At 37.5% G+C, this 16510-nt stretch overlaps 1 protein-coding gene across 8 annotated transcripts in view; it reads right to left on the bottom strand.

The window, feature by feature from the left end:
- NR3C1 (nuclear receptor subfamily 3 group C member 1) overlaps window positions 1-16510 on the bottom strand; it is a 119260-nt gene that overhangs the window by 28447 nt on the left and 74303 nt on the right. For 6 of the 8 annotated variants that reach the window (XM_023735650.1, XM_023735646.1, XM_023735647.1 and 3 more), the window contains 2 exons: window positions 10287-10453; window positions 2698-2814 (listed from right to left, as the gene is read on the bottom strand). In XM_023735650.1, coding sequence (XP_023591418.1) covers window positions 2698-2814; window positions 10287-10453 — 284 coding nt within the window. The remainder of the gene's footprint in view (window positions 1-2697; window positions 2815-10286; window positions 10454-16510) is intronic. The other 2 variants (XM_004381137.3, XM_023735651.1) reach the window with 1 other exon arrangement.

Below are 16510 nucleotides of genomic sequence, written 5' to 3' on the forward strand. Positions count from 1 at the left end.
ACTCACCAAAGTAGGATGCAGAACATTTTCTTAATAAGCTTTGTTATGCCAATTGACCTAGATGTCCCCTGAAAGCATGGTCCCCAGACCACTACACCTGCTACTCTGTCCCTCAAAGTGTTTGACTGTATTCAGGAAACTTCTTAGCTTTGGTTTAGTCCAGTTGTGCTGACTTTCCCTGGCAACGTGCCTGGTTTTTAATATAGCATTTTAAGAAATCACAGCTCAGATTAATTTGCGTGCTTAAATTATATTCATTCAAAAAAAAAATGGAAACAAATTCTGACAGATTTTCAACTAAAGATTTCACTGGAAATGGCAATGATGTCACTGGCTGGTCTTCTAGTGAGGTAAGGGCAAACAGGCGCAGCAGTTGTTATTTAAATATTTGTGAGTGGGAGAAGAAGTGGGAGGTACACTTAGTAACTTGGTCCATCAGAATCATCACTTTGTAGTTGGTATGTCTTATTTCTTTTGAATAAAGAATTCCCTTACATTCTGGATAGGAAAGGAATTGCTCATAGTAGTAGTATTCGTTTAAAGACCCAAAGATCTAAAGTTAAGCTTCATATGTATTCAGAAAGCACCTAAAACTGTTATTGGGTAAGCAACCATACTATATTAATGATATGATAGAATTTTATTTATGTTTTCCTTTGAGTAAACACATTTCTAAATATAAAATAGCTGAGATGAAAACCTGGGGATCAGAGGAAAGTAGTTAAAATTGGGACTGGAGAAAATAATCACTAAAAACTGACAAGCCTTAATATATATTTATTTAAGTGGTCAAAGTACATTACATACTTAGGAGATTAGAGAGCAGCAAAATGAAATGGGTAAAATATTGGCAGAGATCTGGTATGTAAGGAAGTCAGGAATAACCATCTTGTCCTTATAATCAAAAGAAACTATCCTTGCAGTGCTGAAAGTGCACTTTACACTACATGAATTTATAATTAATCTCTGAAGCTTCTGCAACATATACAAGAAGGTGGGCAGCTATCATTTTTGCTATCTAAGTAATACTAAGTGTCTAAGGAGATAAAGTTGTGCGTGTGGTTTGGGGAGCTAGACTCTTTTACAGTCACATCCATAAACTTACTTTATATTTAAAAAGACACACACAGTGTGTGCTAGATAGTGCCAACAGTTAGTCTCTCTTCTACCTAAAGAACCAAACAGTTTCCATTCTCTCGGATAATCATCATCTCTTATCTAGATTACTGCAATAGCCATTTAATTGGTCTTTCTATACAAGATTAGTCTTTCTAAAACAGAAATCTGATCATGTCTCTTCCCTTAGTTTTCACCTAACTAATTCCTACTCAGGAGTCCTTGGGTGGTACAAATGGTTAAGCACTGAACTTAGACAGTTGGTGGTTAAAATCCACCCAGAGGCACCTTGGAAGACAGGCCTGGCAATGTACTTCTGAGAGGTCACAGCCTTGAAAACCCTATGGAGCACTTCTGTTCTGCGCACACGGGGTCACCATGAGCCAGTACTGACTCAACAGCAACTAATAACAAATTCTTACTCAGCTTCTAAAGTTTAATGTTACTTCTTTCATGAAGCCTTCCCTGATATCCAGGACAGAGCTAGGTGACCCTCCTATTACTCCCGTGGCTCTATTCCATTTGTGGTGTGCCATGTCATTTTGCCACTGACTCTACAATCTGACTAGACAGTGAACTCCTTGAAAACAGGCACTATTTTATGTGTAGTGCCTGTCCCATCATTGAATACTTGCTGAATTAAACTTGCTAACATCACCAACAACTTCTAAGCACACGGATTACTAGATCACCACCACCATCAACACCACTTTCATGGAACTTGCACTTTCAACTTCAACTAGAACAGATTTCACACTTTTTTCAACGGAAAGTTTTTAATGATGAGCTCAATGTTAATTATACAACTTGTTATGTAAACAGGGATATGAAACTCAAACTTATAACTAGTTTCAGGTTTCTTCCTTACTTGAAAAACAGAACAAACAAAACCCATCCAATGCCTCTTTGAGGAGTTTTATTTTTTCCCGCAGATACGCAATAAAACATGTGTTGTATCCAAAAAAAGGTCTATTTTTAAAAGGAAAATTACAGAAAAAAGACATGCAAATATATTTAATACAGAAACATTTCCAACCCTAGGAAACAGTTTTCAAGCTGAAAAAGGAATAAAAAAAGATAAAACTAATACCGCTTCAAGTTATATAAGTTTCATTATTCACAATTTCCTTTCTTAGTATATAGTCCGGCTATACTGAATTCAGCATGTGTAACAAGAGCTGGTGAGTAAACTTAAATACTGTATTTTTACACAAATTCTACATTTGTCTGTTTGCCAACTGCACTTTCCCTCTTGCGCCATGCTAATTTTTTTTACATGTTGTAAGAATAAAATTAGCATAGCGGACTTACAAAAATACCTCACAGGGAGAGGGCACCGTTGGAAAACAAACATAGAATGTGTGCATTATTTGCATAAAAATACAGTAAGTAGAATATGCCATATTCATAATAAAAAAATTCCTACTTTTGTTGGGCAGTAACATAAACATCATGCTGGTCAAACACATATATACTGCAATGACTAAATTATCACATCTGTTTGCTTATATCATAAGAAGTAAAATGAAACATTTTTCTATGATGCAGAGACAAATAATTCCTTTTAGGGATTTACAATACCTTCCAGGTTCATTCCAGCTTGAAGACATTTTCGATAGCGGCATGCTGGGCAGTTTTTTCTTCGAATTTTATCAATGATACAGTCATTTCTCCCAGCACAAAGATAATTGTGCTGTCCTATATGGAACATAAAAACACTGTTAAAATTTCACAGGTCTTAAAAGATACTTTTATGGAAGGCCTCTTTCCGTTTTTGTTTTGGGTGGCATGTAGCCAAGACCCAAAGACACTGATTAACAAAGGCACAGTCTACTTTCCTTCATTGCCTACATTATAAAGTTCGGAGGTGAACTAAAAATAGCTTCTTATTCTGTTCAATAAATTGAAAATAGTTTATTTAAAAAAACAAAACTTTATTAAAGTATACATACAGAAAATAGAAAAGGACACAAATCTTAAGTGTATCACTTAATAAATGTTCATGAAGTGAACACCCTGTGTAATCAGTTATCAGATCAAGAAACAGAACAGTACCCCACAAACCTCCCTTTGTGCTCTTTTCTAGTCACTACCCACCAAGGGAACCACTTTCTTGACAAATTTTGCTTTAAACAGTTCTTTTTTTAATATGAAAGACTAATTTATCTGTCTAGTGTTGCTAGCTAGCACACACTATGTTCTTTTTATATAAAAAGTAGGGTCATGAGTGTGATTACAAAGAGTCTAGTTCCCCAAACCACACACACAACTTTTTTAACTCCTCACTTTACAGAGATACTTCATATTACTTCAATAGCAAAAATGACAGGTGAAATCAGTCTTTCATCTGTTAGAGAAGATGTCTGTAGTCACTATTTATTATGACTTCTGACCTGATACCAAGGAGAACTAAAGGAAGGGGGAACTAGTTAAGCTACTGTGGGATCCCAAAGGGAAAACGGCTCTAATTCAACATTACGCCACCATATGCACATAAAATGGGCTTCCCTCCCAATTTTAAATGAAGAGACAGACAGACAGTAACATTTAATCTTGCATGTTGAAGTTGCCAGAAACTGGTCAGGTAAATTACAGACTTGGAACTTAAAAAAAAAAAATTATTTCACATGCTTTTAGAATATAAGAATGTTTGAATTCATCACTGACCTCAAATATACATATGAACACCTTTACTGTCTAAAACCTTCTGGTACCTGAACCAAACCAAATCCGATGCCACCAAGTCAATTCTGACTCATTGTGACCCCTCCTGGTACCCTGCATTAAGAGACAGAATTGCAGTTCTCTCTGGACAAAAATTTTGAAGGAAAAGACCCAAAGTGTCCCTTCCCTAAATGCACATATATGTAGTCTTCTTTCAATCTGGTTAGTGAATGCTGAAGAGAACTTGCTGAGGATCTGCTACTGGTTTGGCAAAAACTAGTCTCCTACACAAGACTGGCATGTCTGAACAGATATACTGACTAGATAACTAAGTTCATGTACCTTAGAGGGGATGGCCTTCACAAGATTATGCATGACTTTTTTTTAGAATAAATCGTATTCAAAGAAAAGAAAAATCATAATTATCAATTCACTGGCTTGAGAAGATCTAGTTCTATTTCTGGGAAAGGACTCTATGCATAGGGCAACCTAAGACTTGGATGAAAACAAACTATATTTGCTTCTCCCTACTATGATAAATTACAATGCTCTTTAAACACCAGTTCTGGGGAGATGGTTAACTGTATCAGGCTCAATTCTTTGTGAAGAATAGGACACAGTGGTAAGTAATGGACTACAGTTCAGCTTTGTTCCAGAGCTGCTCTCCAATGCAAATGTCTGTACCAGCTGTTTCAATTCCTTTCTGTGTTGTGTTACCTTTCTCAGCTTCTTCACTTGGACACGAAATGGAAGCACTAACTCAATAATTCTATCCTCTATAAAGTGAAAGTAGGAACAATAGATATATCTATAGGTGAGGCAGTTACAATACAAATATTTGAGAATATTCCTAAATCACTGTCCTGAAATTACTGAGACAATTTAAAAAATTATTTATTGCTAAAAACATTCCAATGTTTTTTTTTGTTGTTGTTCAACCAAAATATCAGAATGTGATAAAGAAACACTGATTTCTTTATCCCAAACATGTCTTGAGCACAATTAAGAATCTGAGCTACAGGATCAGCTGCATTGTACCTTCATAAGTTAAAATTAGACTTAGCTAGTTATCAGTATCAAGTTGGCATGTCTGTTTCTTATCTATAAAATCAGGAGTTTCAACTAGTGGTCTCTATTTCACAAAGCATGAACATGTATCATTAATAGTCATTCTCCTGACAGAACAATGAGACATCTCAGTTTGGAGTTCTTACGTTTTCTATCACATGGTAATTTCCCTTTCTAACAAAGAGCAGATGTCAGGTAGGTAAAGAGCCTTCAAGCCAGTTGGAATTTCTTACTATCGTTTTGTATACGCTGTATTTTTGTGGTTAGAATTTATTTTTGGCAAATGATTTTGGTTTCCTACTTATCGTAGGTGTGGTATCTAGCCTCCAAGATGGCCCCAACGATCCCTGCCTCCTGGTATTCACACTCTTGTGTAGTCTATTCCTATACTATAGCAGGATTGATTTGTGTGACCAAAAAATATGGCAGAAGTAATGGCATCTCACATTTGAAATAAGGATATCTCTCTTGGATCATTTGTTCTGGGGAAAGCCAGCTGCTATGTGAAGAGCAGCCCCAGCAGAGGGTCACTCAGTGAGGAACTAAAGACTCCTGCCAAAAGCCAAGTGAATGAGCTCAGAAGTAGACGGTCCAGTCCCAGCCTTGAGATGACTGCAGCCCTCAACAAGAGCCTGAATGTAATTTCATGACAGTCCCTAAACCAGGACCACCCAGCTAAACTACTCCGAGATTACTGTTGCTCAGAACCTGTGTGAAATAGTTTGTTGCTTTAAGCCAGTAATTTTTGAGGTAATGCATGATGCAGCAATAGATAACTAATACAGTTGTTAGGTGCTGTTGAATTGGTTCTGACTCATAGTGACCCCATGTACAACACAATGAAACGTTGCCTGATCCTATGCCATCCTTCTAAGAGTAGATATATTTGAGTCCATTGTTGCATCCACTGTGTCAATCCATTTCATTGAAGGGCTTCCTCTTTTTCATTTATCCTTTACTTCACCATGCATGATGTCCTTCTCCAGGAATTGGTCCCTCCTGATAACATGTCCAAAGTAAGGGAGATGAAGTCTTGCCATCCTCACTCCCAACGAGTATTCATTCTGACTGTACTTCTTCCAAGACAGATTTGTTAGTTCTTCTGGCAGTCTACAGTATATTCAATATTCTTCACCAACACCATAATTCAAATGCATCAGTTCTTCTTCCGTCTTCCTTATTCATTGTCCAGATTTCACATGCATATGAGGCAACTGAAAATACCATGACTTGGGTCAGGCACAACTTAGTCATTAAAGTGATATCTTTGCTTTTCAACATTTTAAAGACTTTCTTTTGCAGCAGATTTGCTCAATGCAATATGTCATTTGATTTCTTGATTGCTGCTTCCATGGGCATTGATTGTGGGTTCAAGTAAAATGAAATCCTTGACAACTTCAATATTTTCTCCGTTTATCATGATGTTGCTTATTGGCCCAGCTGTAAGATTTTTGTTTTCTTTATGTTGAGGTGTAATCCATATTGAGGGCTGTGGTCTTTGATCTTCATCAGAAAGTGCTTCAAGTCCTCTTCACTTTCAGCAAGCAAGGTTGTGACATCTGCATATCACAAGTTGTTAATGAGTGTTCCTCCAACCCTGATAACACACTGTTCTTCATATAGTCCAGTTTATCGGATTATCTGCTCAACATACAGATTGAATAAGCATGGTGAAAGGATATAATCCTGGTGCATACCTTTTCTGATTTTAAACCATGCAGTATCCCCTTGTCCTGTTCTAACAACTGCCTCTTGGTCTATGTGCGGGTTCTGCATGAACACAATTAAGTGTTCTGGAATTCCCAATCTTTGCAATGTTATCCATAATTTGTTATGATCCACAAAGTCAATGCCTTTGTGTAGTCAATAAAATATAGGTAAACATTTTTTTTTATATTCTCTGCTTTTAGCCAAGATCCATCTGACATCAGTAGGGATACTGAAGTTTTCTTTTTGAGTAAAATTAAGTTTTTTAAAAAGTGAGTCAAGAAAAAATTAAGTAATCAATAGAGCAGTGATGTAGGGATATGATCAACATCATGAAGGTGGTACAGAAAATGGCCAATGCTGCATAAGGGATGTTCTAGGGTCTTCTGCAGGTTGCATGCCCTACTGAAGTACCTGAGGATTAAATGTGAACTGTGATAGTCAGCTTGAGCTACTTTCTTTACCTGCAGTGTTGTACAGTGGAGAGTGCACTGGTACAGTGCCAGAGAGCCCCTGATCTGAAACCTGGCTCTATTTCCTAGCTGTGTGAGGTCGGTAATGTTTACTGACTTCCCTGAGCCTCTGTTTCCCCATCTGTAAAGTTAGAAACACAGCATGCCCCTTTCTGAGCTTCTGCAAGAGTTAGAGGTAATTGTGCAGAAGGTTCTTAGCACGATGCCCAGCACACTGTAAACACGCAATAAATGTTAGCTATTTGTTAATTCCCGCGTGATTACTTTCATCTAGTACCTAACTAGATTATAAACTTCCAGGTAACAAGAGTTTATCATATACTTCTTAGGAAGTCAGTGTAGCAGTGAGCTTAAGAGCTTGCTTGAGGTTTGGAGACAGATGTGTTTGAATCCCAGCTCGCCAATTAAACTCTCTGAGCCTTAGTTTTCTACTCTATCAAGTGCAGATCATAATAGCACCTAAGAGCTCACAAAGCCATCAATTAAATGATATGACATCTATAAAACATAGTATTTGGTATGTGGCAAACTAAGGGTAGCTGATGTGTATTTTCATCAAGACCCTCCAACAAAGATTACATGTACTTTTATGGTAGTGATGAAGGGGAGTGGGAGGGGAGCCCTAAGTGAAAGACCAACAGTTTTAGTGAGGAACTCAGGAACAAAAAAAAAAAAAGAAAAAAAAAAAGAATGATCATTGTTCTAGTGTACACTAAAAGAAATGGTGCTAACTACAGTTCATTTTTGTAGCAGAAAAGTGACTCTCAGAATATTCAATCAAAAAATCCGTAACAACCATTCTTGATCTGGGTTGCCTGTACAATAAATAAGTAAAACTTCTGCAAATTTCCTAAGAACTGCTAAAAGTTTGGGTGTTTATTATACTATGCCAATTTGGGGGGATAACCTAAAATTTCTAACAGGTGTTGAAACTGGAGTGCTAAATGTATGATGCCAATTATATAAGGCTCATATTTATAACTGCTTAAGGGAATGTTACAAAACATGAGCAAATTTCCATCATGTCTAGATAACTATTTTTTTAATAGTTTTCAGAATATGTCTTTCACTAAAACTGCTGGTCTTGACTTAAGGATTCTCTCCTCTTCACCTCTACCACCAACAGAAGGCTGTTTGAAAAGCTTTAAGGAAAAACAGAGGAACTGCTGTAAGTTAGGCTATCGAAGGATTACAGAATTTTAGAGCTTGGAAAGGGACCTCTGAAGACCATTAAAATCCAAATAAAGGAAGAAGCAGAGCAAAGTGATATACTTGGCATGTTCCCCAATTAAACTATTTTTAATTAACCATGCAATCAAACCATCATAATTTGATGAAATATCTAAATGATAAATATTTTGAAAGAGTATAGCTAATATTTAATTAAATTTTGCATAAAACGAGAATTTAGTTGTAAAGTAGGGATTAAACACAGAGGGTATGTGGCCTGTGGTGGTATTATATTTGGAAGGTATGTTTAGCTTTTTTTTCTCTTTTAAATTGCATCTGGACGCCTTTAGGGTGGGCATGCATGCGCTCTTTAATGTCAGTGCCTGCCTCCCTCCCCACAACTGTATTATATTTGGACACAATGACACATACTTGGTTCCCTGCAGCCATCTGAATTTGTAACTTTGTTTTTAAAGAATCATTTTAGTTAAAATAGAGAGGAGTGGAAAATATTCTTTTTAAATACCTATATTTCTTTGAAGGCTCCATCGTTTCATTCTGAATGTCACTTTCAATTCATCAATATTATCTATCATATACAGCAGAATTATATCACTGCATTTATACCATGGAAATACTTAAGCAGTTAAGAAAGTGCTGAATAAAGTAAAATAAGGGCAAAAAAGTCTGCCTTCTCTTGGGTCTGTGGTAAATCCCATCTATTTTGTCAGAGGCACTGTATTAAGCAGAGTGGGCTGCACTCATGACCCTATTTCATCGGTGGGGAACTGCTAAACTGGCCAAAGGCCTGCATCCCTGTGGCCTATGTGGGGTAACGTGCACCATTTTATAGAATACTAATGTATTAAAAAGCAACACACACAAAAGAAAATAACTCATCTAACTCCCAAGGATATGCAAACACAACTCTAGTCAAATAATAATCCTTTTCATACTGTGAATGAATAATTTTATTTCTTTAAAAATTAATATAATCGTCACTTTAGGTAACCCAGTCAGGCCACACTGCCTTCAAATGCTTTACAAATAACTAAGTAACATAATTATTTTTTCCAAAAGGATTCACTGGTAATATTTGAAAATTCTGAGTCACTTCCAATAATAATTTGCTATGACAATAATTTCTCCTTCCTTAGGGAGATGATGCTACTGCCCCTGTAAACAGGGTGAACTACTGAGTAATTCCGTAAAGATAAAACTCAAAAAATCCAAACCCGTTGCTGTTAAGACAATTCTGACTTAAAGTGACCCTACAGGACAGAGCAGAACTGCCCCACAGGGTTTCCAAGGAGCAGCTGGTGGATCTGAACTGCCAACTTTTTGGTTAGCAGCCTGAGCTCTTAACCACTGTGCCACCAGGACTCCATAAGAAGGACAAGGTTTATATTAATATAATACTCATACAGTAAAATCACTTTCACTAAAATACCTTTCCTGACCTCCTCTGGCAGAGTTTATCACACACTCTTCTCTATTATAATCCCTGTACCTTGTAATAATTAACTCATCTTTCGCTTCAACAGACTGACATCCCAGAGGGCAGGGATCAAGTCTCAGTTTGTATTTATACCACTTAGCACAGTACCCTGGCTCACTAGGAAAGAGAGGGAGGAGAAAAAAAAAAAATAATGAAAACTTTTTTCCCTTCAGAGTTCTCACCGTCATTCATTTTTGTCAGACTGGTATAGTTGGTGGCTTTGAAACTAGTTTATGGGCGTTAAATCCATGATTCTAATACAACCAGCATGATGTTACTACCAAATGTGATACCATAATTTCACATGATAGTGCTTTTTTACAGTGTTACCCCCTGCTCTCTGACCAAACTTGCTCCCCCTCAATTTATTTTTAGTTAATTAATTATTATTATTTCCTATTTTATTCTAGTTCTGGTTTTGCTCAATTTTTTAAAACATCTCCTTTGCACTGAGGGCCCAAGAGACATACTCCCCTCTCCACTTTACAGATTTCTAGCCTTAACGGGCTTTGGATATAATAGAACTTTCAAAGTCTACTTTGAGAAAGAGGAACCAAACAGAGGAAGAATAAACTCTTCAAAACACACACTACCTTCCACTGCTCTTTTGAAGAACACTTTACAGCTTCCACAAGTTAGGACCCCATAATGACATCCCGAAGCTTCATCAGAGCACACCAGGCAGAGTTTGGGAGGTGGTCCCATTGCTGTTGAAGAGCTGGATGGAGGAGAGCTTACATCTGGTCTCATTCCGGGGCTAAAGGAAAAGAAAACAATGTTATGATTTAACTATAATAACTGTCAAAGGAATATCAAAATACAGTTATCTTACCTTCCTACTCCACACTGAACACTGGCTTCAAGTACTAGCAAGCATTAAAATATCCTATCTAAATATATTCATATACTGCTATATTCCTTTTTTTATACAAGATTAAGAATGAAGTAATTTCTTCTGGAGTGTCTTCATAAAGAGAATAGTGAAGTTGTGGTTCACTTGGCAATTACAATTGTTAATTGCTTGTTGTTGCTGTTTTTAGGTGCCGTCTAGTCAGTTTTGACTCATAATAACCCTATGTAAAACAGAACGCAACACTGCCTGGTCCTGCGCCATCCTTACAACCGTTACTATGTTTGAGCCCACTGTTGCAGCCACTGTGTCAATCCATCTCACTAAGGGTCTTCCTCTTTTTCGCTGACCCTCTACTTTACCATGCCATCCTTCTCCAGGGGCTGGTCCCTCCTGATAACATGTCCAAAGTCCATAAGACAAAGTCTCATCATCCTCGTTTCTAAGGCGCATTCTGGCTGTACTTCTTCCAAGACAGATTTGTTCATTTTTCTGGCAGTCCACGGTATATTCAGTATTCCCCGCCAGCACTACAATTAAAAGGCATCAGTTCTTTGGTCTTCCTTATTGACTGTCCAGTTTTGCACGCATATGAGGCTGATGAAAATACCATGGCTTGGGTCAGGCACACCTTTGTCCTCAAGGTAACATCTTTGCTTTTTGACTCTTTGAAGAGATTTGCAGCAGATCTGCCTAATGCAATACGTGGTTTGATTTCTTGACTGCTGCTTCCCTGGGTGTTGATTGTGGATCCAAGTAAAATGAAATCCTTGACAACTTCAATCTTTTCTCTGTTTATCAGGATGTTGCTTACTGGTCCAGTTATAAGGATTTTTGCTTTCTTTATGTTGAGGTGCAATCCCTAGTGAAGCCTGTAGTTTTTGATCTTTATCAGTAAATGCTTCAAGTCCTCGACACTTTTGGAAAGCAAGGTTCTGTCATCTGCATAACACAAGCTGTTAATGAGTCTTCCTCCAATCCTGATACTGTGTTCTTCATATAGGCCCACTTCTCAGATTATCTGCTCAGCGTACAGACTGAATGAGTATGGTGAAAAGATACAAGCCTGATGTACACCTTTCCTGATTTTAAACCATGCAGCATCCCCTCGTTCAAAGGACTACCTCTTGGTTTATGTACAGGTGCCTCATGAGCACAATTAAGTACTCTGGAATTCCCATTCTTTGCAATGTTATCCATAATTTGTTATGATCTACACAGTAGAATGCCTTTGCACAGTCAATAAAACACAGGTAAACATCTTTCTGGTATTCTCTGCTTTCAGCCAAGATCCACCTCGTATCAGTAACGATATCCCTCGCTCCACAGTGGTGCTGACTGCTTGTTCTTGTTGTTGGTGCTGTCGATTTGCTTCCGTCTCAGTGACCCTGTGTACAACAGAACGAAACACTGCCCGGTCCTGTGCCATCCTCATAATCATTGCTATGTTTGAGCCCACTGTTACAGCCACTGTGTCAATCCACTTGGTTAAGGGTCCTCCTCTTTTTCACTGTCCCTCCAGCTTACCAAGCATGGAGTCATTCTCCAGGGACTGGTCCCTCCTGCTAACATGTCCAAAGTATGTGAGACGAAGTCTTGTCATCCTGGCTTCCAAGGAGCACTCTGTCTCTTAATTGCTTAGGATTTATTTTTATAATCACTGTTACTGAGGTATCATTAACATACAGTAAAATTCACCATCTTAAAAGTGTACAGATAATGAGTTATGTCAAATGTCTTGTCAAGTTTAACTACCACTGCAATCAATAGGTAGGACATTTCCATCATGCAAAAAGAAGCCTCCTACCCCTGTAATTTCCAAGGGCACTGATTTTTATTCTGTAATTTTAAGATCTTATACAGGCATCTTTAAAAATTCAAAGTCCAAACCTTTCACAACCTTAGAGTTTGGCTCTACCTCTCTCATTCCCAATGTTACTCTAGCGAAAACCACTATTTCTCCTGATTTAGAAAAGACTGATCCAGAAACATTACTTTTCTATATCCTCCCTATTTGGCTTACAGTACAATTAGGAGAGGCACTAAGCTTTCAACAGTGAGGATTATTCCCTTCTTCTCTCCACTCTATAAGGATATGCCCAGGAGAAAAAGATGGAAGATGCAAATCTGCTTCTCTCACTAGGTCTCATTTTCCATTGTGCGAACTTCCCACCATGTTGAATGTGGTCTGGCATTTACTAGTATTTGAAGATACATATTCTTTCCCCTAATTTGTTATTTTCAAAAGTTTCAAACTCTCAGAATAGTTAAATGAATTATACAATGGATATATACCCTATACCTATATTCGCCAATTCTTAACATTTCGCCACATTTACTTCTAAAGTTGTATCTTTATAAACCAAAGAAACAGCTATCCTTTTAATGTTGGAGAAAAATCAACTCTTCCACTTAATAATAAGTGGTATAATGGTTTCCAGTGTTGTATCTTCCTAAGGAATTTTCATCTTACACATGGACTTTAGAATCAAAACTTTAACTGTATAGCTAAAAAGAATTTCTAATTTTCTGCTTATAATTAGACTGAGCATTCCTTATCTGGTTATGTGTTCTCAAAACAGGCCTTCAAAAATATGCATGGTAACAACCTGCTGATTTTGGGAACTGTATATATTAAAGTAAGGGGCCCTAGCAGTGCAGTGGTTAAGAGCCTGGCTGTAACCAGCCAGCCACTCTGTGGGAGAAAGATGTGGCAGTCTGCTTAAGATTTACAGTTTGGGAAACACTATGGGGCAGTTCTACTCTGTCCTATAGGGTCACTATGAGTCAGAATTGAATTGACAGCAGTGGTATATATTAAAGTGCGTTTTTTATCACCTATACAAAAAAGTTCATAAACATTATTTTTCTCTGAACGTTTCTTAATTTGCCAATTCCCTAAAAAAGATGGCATTTAGGAATAAACTTAGATTGTGTGTAAGTTGTCTCTTTACCATTCTTTATCATTGCATGTTTTTGCTTATCCTAGCCAATAACAGTACTAAATCTCCATTACAAATATGTTTAAACTAATTCACTGAGCAAACTAACTTAAGATATTGTTTTGATGATCAATATGGTTAGAAATTTATTAAGTAACACATCTTTTTTTCTGTTGTAAGAATAAAAACTAATAGGTAATAATTCTAGAATAACAGTTTTGTTTTATAAATGTTACTATAAATAATTAAGCCAGTAAACTCCCCCTAAATTCTGTCCTCAAAAGAAGCTTTCCCTCAGCTTTCTCATTCTTTTTTGTTAGGAAAACAAATTTTACCATTATAAATACATAACTGGATAAATAAGGCAAAACTGCTTGCTCATGTCAGATTCGGTTCTCTTACATTATATCCCCCAAACTGTCTTCAGCTTCCTAAACCTTTGTTTCTCTAGGAGGCTTAGTCAGCAGGGCAGTATTCCTACCACCTCAATTCTAGGAACAGGCCTCAGGGTTCCATGCTGTTCTCTGAGCACTGCCAAAAAGAATCTCTGGATGATTTTGTATCACAAAGCATTGATTCCCTGCTAGATTTGGGAGAATGGACTCAGCGCATATTGAATGCTTACAATAGAAGAGAATGACCTGAAATGACTCTGCTGTAGGTCTGGCATGAGCCATCCTTGATTAATGGAAACTTGTGGTTAATGTAGAGGTGCTGCTCTGGGCCAGAGTTTTACAAAGAAGTAGGCAGGTCTTGGAGTGAGTGAACAGAGCAATGTGTTGGGGAAGCAAAATCTTCTCTGGCTTCTCTTCTGAGGATGCTCCTATTCCTGCTCGGCCAATCTCTCTGTCATCTGACATCTATTTTTAGAGACCAACCAGTTGTTTGTATATTTAGATTATGGAAAATGAGCACAATATTTTAAGATTTGAAAGATTAATTCTGTAACATTTCCTCAATTATACATGTGACATATACATTATTATGTGTTCATTTTATGTATTTTTAAAATTTTAAATAGGACTTTGCAGTGCTTTATAGTTTTAAAACACTTTCTTGAACATAATCTCATTCATACTCTCCACAGCACTGTGAAAAGGATATCATCATCCCTAGATGAGGTCACACAAGCAGGTGGATGATCAGGGAGCCTATGGGTGGTCAAACTGACTTGTTTCAGATCCCAGCTGTACCACTGAACAGCTTGTGTGACCTGGGTAGACATCTACTACTCTGAGCCTCAGTTTTCTCATTAGTAAACTGGGAAGGATATCACCTGGGTGTGTGCTGTGAAAATAAGATTTAACTCAGAAAATCTGGCACACAGTTCCTGCATCTAGCAGACACTCAAAAAATAGTCCTTCTTTCTCTTCGAGGATAATGGAAGATTTTATTAAAAAAAAAAGAAAGAAAGAAAAGCAGTATATAAGTATTACTGTGTAAGTGGAAAGTAGTAGTATTAAGTTTAAGACCTAGGACAGTAGTCCCAAATTCTCATTTATAATTAAAGCATATGCAAAACACGTTCAGACCACTCAACTGGGAGCTACATACAGATGACAAAAGAGAAAGTTAAAAATAAATGAACAACTAGACTGATAGAACAGTAGCTAAGAATCTGGAACCTAAGTGAGGCTTTTGGCATCCCCTGGGGTGGTCATTCTGGGCTGTTCAGATAAAAAGTGAGTACATGGGAAGTTGCCAGGTGTACCATAGACATCTGTGGAAAAAAATCAGTTTTGTCACATTAATAAGAAGACTATGATGGCTTATAATGAACACCACTGGAAATAATGGATGGATGTAAAATGGCATTCAACTGTAAATAAGACCCTATGATATTGCTGAAAGGAGGCAACAAAATGGTTAGAACTCCAGAAAAAACCATATGGAATTGCTATTTTTTAATAAGGATACATGGCAGAAAGAAATCAAAAGTATATCATAATTAGCGGGCATCCTGGTAATGTAGTGGTTAAGAGTTCGGCTGTTAACCAAAAGGTCAGCAGTTCAAATCCACTAGGCACTCCTTGGAAACCCTATGAGGCAGTTCTACTCTGTCCTATAGGGTCGGTATGAGTTGGAATCGACTTGACGGCAACGGGTTTGGTTTTTTGTTTTTTGTTTTTAATGAGTGGGAAAGCTTAAATGTCTTGTTTTAAGGGAATCATCATCTGTAGTAGTTATTGACTGCTCACTGTGTGTTTACAGCTGTGCCAAGCCTTCTGAAGATGCTAAGAGGCTCTACTATGAAGTGACTAAGCCCAGGGTGCTTTCTTTTAAGTGAAGAGTCGTAGAACAAAATGCCTTGTTCCAGGTGAATATCTGAATGTTGTTTCCCAGTCAGAATGGAGAATGTGCTGGACACCAAGTTATTCCTGAAGCTACTGAGTTTGTTTATTAGAGTTAAGAGAGAGGAAGAACATGCATAAAGCTGTTTTTTTCCCCTTTATACTTCTCCAGCAAGAAAAGCAATTGATGAAAGGAGAATCATGGATGAAACAGGCATGGAGTATGAAAGTTAATCACATACCTCGAGAAGCATGTAAAACATGTACAGCTGAGTTACACCGATCAGTCAGCAGACACCTCCTGGCATCTGAATGCCTGGCACTGTGAAGCTACAGAAGGCTCCTTACTTATCATGCATGAAATGCACTGTTGAAATTATTATGAACCCTGAAACCCTGATCTAAGAAGGAGTTGTCAGGTGCCATCAAGTCGATTCCGACTCATAGAGACCACATGCGACAGAGAACTGCCCCATAGTAGCAAAAATATTTTTTTAGCTGACTTTCTGTGAGAATCAGCTTTACAGACAGACAGATGTGGGTTCAAATCCTAGCTCCAGTGCTCTAAGATCTATGTGATAGCAGCTTGCTGACTTAACCTCTTTGAGTCTATTTCCTTACTTGTGCCAATTTAAGGGGTTTTGTATAAATTATATCAGAGTTATATAAAGCACTGGCACATACCTCGTGATCATCAAACAACAGGTCTCTCATCTACCCCTCCAGGGATT

The sequence above is a fragment of the Trichechus manatus genome, unplaced genomic scaffold, assembly GCF_000243295.1.
Source record: "Trichechus manatus latirostris isolate Lorelei unplaced genomic scaffold, TriManLat1.0 scaffold00080, whole genome shotgun sequence".
Classification (NCBI taxonomy): Eukaryota; Metazoa; Chordata; class Mammalia; order Sirenia; family Trichechidae; genus Trichechus; species Trichechus manatus.